Below are 8191 nucleotides of genomic sequence, written 5' to 3' on the forward strand. Positions count from 1 at the left end.
ATAGGAAACTTTATTATGCAGCTAATAACGTCCTTAGAAAATTTACATCAAAGCTTGCCCCCAACCATAGTAATAAAGTCTCTTCGCAAATTTCTTTTGGTGCCCAAGCAATCACTCCCACCTTCGACAGGTTGAATATGTGTCCAAGCAATCACTCCCACCTTCGACAGGTTGAATATGTGTCCAAGCAATCACTTCCACCTTCGACAAGTTTTATATCCGATCGACATATGTCGTCCTAAAATTCCAAGTCAGCTCCGTATCAGTTTTACACAATACTAGCTTGTAGTGTTTTCCTTTAGCCACCAGCATATATTTTAGCTGAAACAATCGCATCCACGAGCTTCTGTACAGTGATGACTGGCGCAGCCCTAGATGGACAAAAATATAAAGTTGACCCATGCGTATAGCTGGTAAGTTCAGAACTTGTATAATCCGGTCGGCACCTGACAAAATTTGTCTTGAGTTCCTCTCAATCGTATGGTCCGTATCCGTCTAGACTGTATCATTGCCTTAAGACAAAATTTCCGCAATTTTTGTTTTAGTAGCCGAAATAGCAAAATAACCTCCTTAGCGTTTTGCATATGTGTCATGGGCCCTAAGTAGTCGCTCCGCTTGAAAACCCCTTTTGTCATATGCTATATGGTTTTATCCAACGCGGGAATCGATTGTTGAGTCTCAGATAATCGAATAGTCTAGCGTAGTATAGACCTCTGCTTTGGTATTTCATCCGATATTGAATCAGAGGATAACTATGTCGCCACCTCATCAGTATGCAATGGCGACTGTAGATGAATTCCAAGCAGTCCTTTCAATAATCGAACACTGGCTTTCTTGTTCATGTAGTAACTTCTTCTCATCGTGTAACAAAAAAATACATAACTAATTTATTTTAGTTGGCTTAACCTGTGAGGAACGTAATGTAATAAAAACAGTAGTTCAGTCACTTAAAAATGTGGTCAAAACCAAGTAACACTTAATAAAGAGATTTAAGAGTGTTAATTCTGAAATAAGTGAACTCAGTCAGAAGTGCCATTGGGAATGGCGCGCCTGCTATATTTATTAATCACGATCCTATGTGAAACGAGACTTTCTCTACCATCGGGTGATATGAAAATACCCGTCTCTATTTTTCGTATGAGTCATCACTTCTATCTCATTAAATTCTCTATTCCACTAGTCGGTCCGGTCCTCAGGTCCAGTCCGGTCCTCAGGTCCGGTCCGGTCCTCAGGTCCAGTCCTCAAATAATCCCATCGGTCCGGTCCTCAAGTCCGGTCCTAAATATCCGCCTAGGGTACTTTGTCCACATCTTAAACGACTTTAATTGTCATCTTTATTTCAATATGGTAAAACTGAGAATATCATTTCTGAAGTTTACACAAGTATGTAAAAACACTATTCTAATTTCTGTAGTCGTAAACTCTCGAGCGTTTTATCCGCCCTGTCTTGGAAACATGGCATAATTGTTCAATATGAGTAGAAGTACTATTGAACGAAATTGAAAAGGAAATGTTTCCGCCGTCGCAGTCAACCACGCCCGTAAAGATCTCGCCGATCTTGTACGCAACCATTAGTTTATTTGTCGAATTGAACGTATATATATATATATATATAGAATGTCTTGCTATATATCTAGGCGGATTTTAGCAACGAATGCAAATGGTTGTAGAATGGGATGACTCACAACTATTATATCAAAGATGGAACATAAAAATTCTAGACAAGTGAAAGAACAAGGTCTGCTCGTTGTGTTTCGTTCAATAGTAAAGTAGACTACCTAACATCTCTGGGTGTTCGAAATACAGCTGCAATTATGAGCTTACCTTTGTACGAATCATCTAGAGATGCAAGGTCGGCGTTTAGAAAACGAGGATATGATCCGAAGGATAAAAAATGAGATCACGATCACAGTTTGGGCAAGGACATGTAGTTGGCGTTATAGCAGCAAGTGATGTACAAAAAAAAAGGGGGGGGGGGGGCGCTAACGATGAATGCGTACGACAAGCAAGATTCTCTATGGGCATTTCAGACAATAGGTACTGTCACTATCATACCCCTGGCCTTTACCGCGCAGCATTGTCATTACGGTCAATGCTACAATTTACAAGTCGGAAGTAGTTGAATTCATGTAATCGGCAGGTGCATGTGTTCTATTCATTCACCATACAGCCTCTATTCAAATCTGACAAAAATGGCCATTGAATAACGTTATGCATAGATACAACGATACTGTGAAGGTCTATACATCAAATAAGCCATTCGAACAGTAGGCTTGAAGAACCAGCGCAAACAAAAACAAAGCTCTGGCCATCATTCTTATGGTCCCTTCAATAGGTGGGCTTCTTCATACTAGGCTTACGTCCCTTTATCGCGGACTTACAGCAAACGACTACATGGTGCCACTCCCGAGTTCGATTATCCGAAGCTGTATTCAAGAAAATCGAACGTTTGATCAAGATCTTCCAAACTCGACAGATCTGGCCCAACATACCAGGCGACGATCACATCAGATGCATCAAAGCTCGGTCTCGGAGCGACCTTGGAGCGACCTTATCCTACAATTTCCAATAGAACAACACTGGCCGATAGCAGTACTCGAGTCCAAATCGCTGGTGCTGGCATTCGAGTACTTCGACAAGCACAACAGCACCGGCAAGACACCGCTGCTCTGCTTAACGGATTTCACGACGGCGCTTCACGCACTCTGATAGCACAGGAGTCAATTGCGATTAGTAAATGCACAACTCAGGCGTCTGGTATGGTATTGTCACCAACACCCTGAAGTATCATTGAGTAGTCACATCGGAGGCCATTCTTCAGCTATTTCGGAAATGGCAGATTGCGAGGAATCCATCCGACCGGAAATACCCGGACAACTATTACTGGGAGAAGGCACATCAAGCACACATCAGCTTCGCCAATCCTTGTCACTCCAAGTGAGACCAAACCCTCGAGTGACTAGCACCATCGGAAAGCATGCTTAGCCAAATTTTACAGCGATTAGTCCGTCGTCCATAACACGCAATCGTTCCGAACTGGAGGAAAGCGATCTGGTGGCCTCACATAGTCCGACACGGTAGAGACCAAACGATACTCGACAAAGGAGCCGTCCATTATCCCGACAGTATCGCACAGGCATTAAGAACACACGTTCAACCGACTCGTTTGTATGCAGCAGTATCATACCTACAGCATTTACTCGACTACAACACCGTTATTCAAAATCTCACCAACGGAGGACTAGCCAAAGGGACACAACGTAATTATCAGATGCTATGAACTATTATAGCAGGTAGGCTGCCGAGAATCATATCGACTCTGTAGTTCCCCATCGGGGACAGATGGTATTTTTTTTTTAGCACATTGCTTTTTTGATAGTGCGCATACCAACAAAACAAGAGCGATTTGAACAGCTACGCACGACAACACTCCCGCCTTTAATATCAGAGAAGGACTGCAAGCGATCCATTCAGGGTTACATCAGTCTATGTAATCGTGCTGGCGGTTGCAATACCAATCAGACAAAGCCTAGGATCCACGCATCTTGGGATAATTTCCATTCTAGATGTTCTAGGTATTTCTAACTCGTAGAAAGACTAGACTCATCTACCAAGGACGGACAGAGATCGATATTAAACAAACCGGGCTAAGTACACACAACAGAGCATCTCTGATTGGCAAATGCCCCCCCCCCAATCCAGCACGCAAATGAACGCATGTATTTACGAAAGACTTTCAAAACCGCTTCGTTATTGTGTTCACAGCTCAAGTTGAAGGGACTGATAGGTATCGAAAACAAATAGACCTGGCTAAGGATACACAGAATAGCTTTAGGGGTTGCAGCTCGAAGTGGCAACGTCACTCCAACCCAACACCTACACATTAAACAGAAATGCACGTGGCAGATTGAAATTAAATACATTTACGACTTGCATGCAAGATCGCTCGTCTACTGTGTTCAGGTACAAAAGGATCGACAAATACAGGTAATATAGAAACCTGGCTAAGTGCATAGAGCATCGAGCGACTCAAATTGGAAAAACAGACAAGTGATACGCACCTATGAACGGCACATATACATGCTAAGGAATCAAATTAGATATATCTACAAAAGACTCGCAAGATTGCTCGTTTACTGTGTTCAGGTGGAAGGGCGTTTCCCCGATGTTATCTCGCTTGCGGAGATCGGTACTATGTAAACCTGGCTAAGTATACACGGTGCAGAGCTGTCTAGGAGGCGCACAGCTAGCTATATTAGTAACATGTCCTACAGGTTTACTTCAGCTGGGCGAATAACTTGGGTGCCGTCTGCGTGGAGAAGGGGAAGGAGATCGGGAGAAGACAGTCCGATTAGTCCATGGGTGCATATGGAATACACAGAGTGAAATAGATTTACACACATACCTTCAGATATGCGTGCGTTGTTTGTTTCAGCAAAATTATACTGGACTAATTGATACATGCCCACAAACTGAATGTCCTACATAATGTGGCCATAAACCGCATTATATATATTTTTTATTTAAAGGGTGCATTGGAGACTGTGTGCAAATGGATATGTAAAATATATAATTATGTGCTAGCATCACATCACACCCATAGCTGCTGGGCACAGATACATAGCTTCATCACTTGAAGTTCAACTCTAAAACGCGAGATTACATATCATGACATATACATACAAGGAAACAGAGCATGAACTACATATGGCAGAGGATAATTAGTCCTCCAGCATAGATATAAAAGCAAATATAAGTAATATACGAACACAGACATGTGACAACACAACGTACATTATCCCTACGCACATACACAGATCCATAGCATATATATATGTATTTTATGGCACACAGACAGGCAACCGAACTACTTAGAATGTCAAGTACAAATCTACTTCTATCATCTACAAGGGATATACAGACACAGGAATCGACAAAGTGCATTCCACCCCAAAATAGAAAAACAAACATACATCTGAATTCCATCCTCGAGTATATACCCGTATATATATATACATCTCATTCATAATACTTACACAAGCATCGACGCAGTGCATGAAATCAATGAACTCCTCAGTGCAGGTCTCGCTTGTCTCATCATCGCCCTCCACTCTCGCCGTACACGAGTCTAGCTTGGCTTTGTATTTGGCACATGCGGCTTCCCCACATTCCTCGTCCAACTGTGAGCGAATCAGATTGCATATATATATATTAAAAACTCACGTTTAAAGACCCGTTTGTTCCAGTGCGGTGAGCGAATCAGATTGCGTATACAAATAGATCGAAATCCGTATATTTATAGATGCGTTTGCTCTCGCACTTGTCGCTAGGCATAATCTTTTCCAGAAGTATGTATATATAGGTATAAAATATAGAGATGGTTCAACACAATATATGCACACTATTACAATATGATGTTCAGCATACTAGTGTGAATGCAAGTATATACCAATGAGCAACATTAGTCTCGAAAGCAATGGAATAATATATATATATTTATAAAATGATATAGGCGTAAAGACGTACATTTTCCAGAACAGGAATATACCCATAAAGTCGACCGACTATGCAAATCTATATTAGTTCAACAATCATGACATCAGAAGGTAAAACTGTAGGTAGATCTCCAGTATGTATATAAACATAGTAATGAGATTCGGCCTGAAACTTAAAATGCACAGTTGATTCCCCATAGAATCTACAAATACACGGATATGCAAGTTGAGTAAATGTATGTATATACACATACATACATATATACACGTTTAGCAATGCTTCTCATATCAAAACCAGAAATTCATGAATACATTGTATGTATATACACATACATACATATACACGTTTAGCAATGCTTCTCAAATCAAAACCAGAAATTCATGAATACATACATCAAATCAATTGTTGGAATCGAAACCTATACATATGGTTATATTTGTACATGTAACATATAGCTTTATACAACAGATTTCCCCCTGATATTATAATTGAGAAGATAAATAATTGCATATAAACTATATACTTCGAAGCATGCATAAACATAAAAATACTGTATAAATAAACACAAAAAATATATAAAGATACACACATACACACATATATATATATATATATATTTATATATAGATATATATATATCATACGTACACACACATATATATGTATAAATACACACTAACACACACACACATATATATGTATAAATACACACTAACACACACACATATATATACAAACATACATACCTACCTACACACACATAATATGTATATATATCCATACATATACAAACACACACACATATATACATATAATGTGCATGCTCGCATTCATCACACATACATACACACATAAATATATACATAAATATAAATACACATGTATATACGTATGAATATATCCTTAGATGTTATACAATTATCAATATCATATTCAGCCAGCACACCATCTGGTCATCGCTCAACGTACCGCCTCCTTTACATCTTCGGGGTCTTCTTCTTCAACCTCTTCTTCTTCTTCTTCTTCCTCTTCTGGTTCTTCTTCCTCCTCGACCTCTACAATTACGGGTTCATCCTCGTCTGACATTTTGTGTTATCTATGTAGAGATATACAAAGACAGGTTATATGTGACTATGTGTAAGCAAGCTTCGCGGTTCACTACTGATGCACACGCATATATTCTATACTGAATTATACGAAGTCTCCAATGTTACAACAATCAAACCGATTATGGTAGTGTAATTATATCCAAATGGGAACATTCACTTCATGCCTGGACTGTGGACTGGCCCATTGTACTCCTGGACTGTGGACTCTCTCGTCTCTGGATTAAAATATATACTTAAAAGCCAAAATAAATTAGGATTAAGTTCGATATATTTAGATCAATTTCCTCTCATAGTGTTCCCTATACAAATTTAATACATACTCAGGACCTACACCCTACGGCCAGCTATTTTTTTTGGATCGGAATTGAGCTTTGAATAAGCATTCACGAGTGTCGACTATCAGAAAAATCGGGACAAAACAGATTGTTTCGGATTCTAAATTTCCAGGGCAAGGTACAGACTAAATTGGTAAAAACTGTACCTACACGATTCTCACTGGCTTGCAAAATGATTCTAATTATAACCACTTCTTGATGATGGGTTTATCTGTCCATGAAATAGATAAACTTAGTTTGTAATCTTTGGCGTCCTGAACATTTGTGAGGTTTTTCGCTCCTTATCGAAAGAGCATCTATGACGAATAATCAATTAATCGTGACCCTTTGGAACTTGGGAAGTCTTCATATATATAGGTTTCCAGTTTCCTGTGGGTTATCCATCGGAAGACGGGGAAGAATTTCAATTCGAAATCCCACAGGACAGACGTCCAGAGGGTCAAGGAACAATAAAGCATTGCACCCAGGCACTTTGCTTCAATATCATATATATATATATATATATATACACACACACACACACACACATATATATATATATATAGTTACATATGCATGTAGTTGTAGCTACATATAGGTCAGCTTCGCTTATTTTAGGGAACCCGAATAAAATTGATAGACATCAAATAATCGTGAATACTTCATGCTTTCCGTGAAGCATATACGAAGGAGAACTTTGGCTGACGGCATAATTTGGGTGGCTACAAACGAAAGGAATATATTGTTAATCTGACTGTTATATTTTTAATAGTATTAAGACTAATAGTTGACCTACAGTGATAATACTGACCTATACTAGACAAAACATTGCAAAACAAAAAATCTCTCAAAGTGTATTGCAAGTATGAATGGAGTACGAAGCAATTGGGAGGTGGATGCGTTGCTAAGGCAACAGAAAGAGAAGCTACAAAGCAAACGTGCACAGAGAGCAGAGGCACGTATGCGACATGAGGCAGAAAAGAAACTACTAAAGAGCCAGGTATGGTGGAGATGTATTTTCAAGCAAATAGTCCTATACATGAAGTATGGTACATACCAACACGTGTACACAAAAACACACACACAAACACACATACACACACACAAACGTACGCCCACGCACCCACGCACACTAACATACATATACACACAAACACAAAAACACACACACACACAAATTCACACACACACACACACACACACACATTCACACACAAACACGCACACACTCACATACACACACACACACACACGCACACACACGTACACACA

General features: G+C 39.6%; 2 protein-coding genes across 2 annotated transcripts in view; one reads left to right on the forward strand and one right to left on the reverse strand.

Annotated features, from left to right (window-relative positions):
- Positions 1 to 4117: 4117 nt before the first annotated feature.
- On the reverse strand, positions 4118 to 6791 carry SARC_05241 (hypothetical protein). Its single transcript, XM_014300898.1, has 3 exons — positions 6466 to 6791; positions 5037 to 5180; positions 4118 to 4309 (listed from the first exon to the last, which is right to left on the reverse strand). The coding sequence occupies exons 1-3, from the start codon at positions 6580 to 6582 to the stop codon at positions 4277 to 4279; spliced, it is 294 nt and encodes a 97-aa protein (XP_014156373.1). The 5' UTR covers positions 6583 to 6791; the 3' UTR covers positions 4118 to 4276.
- Positions 6792 to 7784: 993 nt separating this feature from the next.
- The window catches only part of SARC_05242 (hypothetical protein), a gene marked incomplete at its 5' end in the record, with an annotated part of 6093 nt that continues 5686 nt past the window's right edge, over positions 7785 to 8191 (forward strand). Inside the window, one exon of the mRNA XM_014300899.1 lies at positions 7785 to 7919. Within this exon, the coding sequence (XP_014156374.1) occupies positions 7785 to 7919 (135 nt within the window). The remainder of the gene's footprint in view (positions 7920 to 8191) is intronic.

Source organism: Sphaeroforma arctica, assembly GCF_001186125.1.
Source record: "Sphaeroforma arctica JP610 unplaced genomic scaffold supercont1.328, whole genome shotgun sequence".
Lineage (NCBI taxonomy): Eukaryota > Ichthyosporea > Ichthyophonida > Sphaeroforma > Sphaeroforma arctica.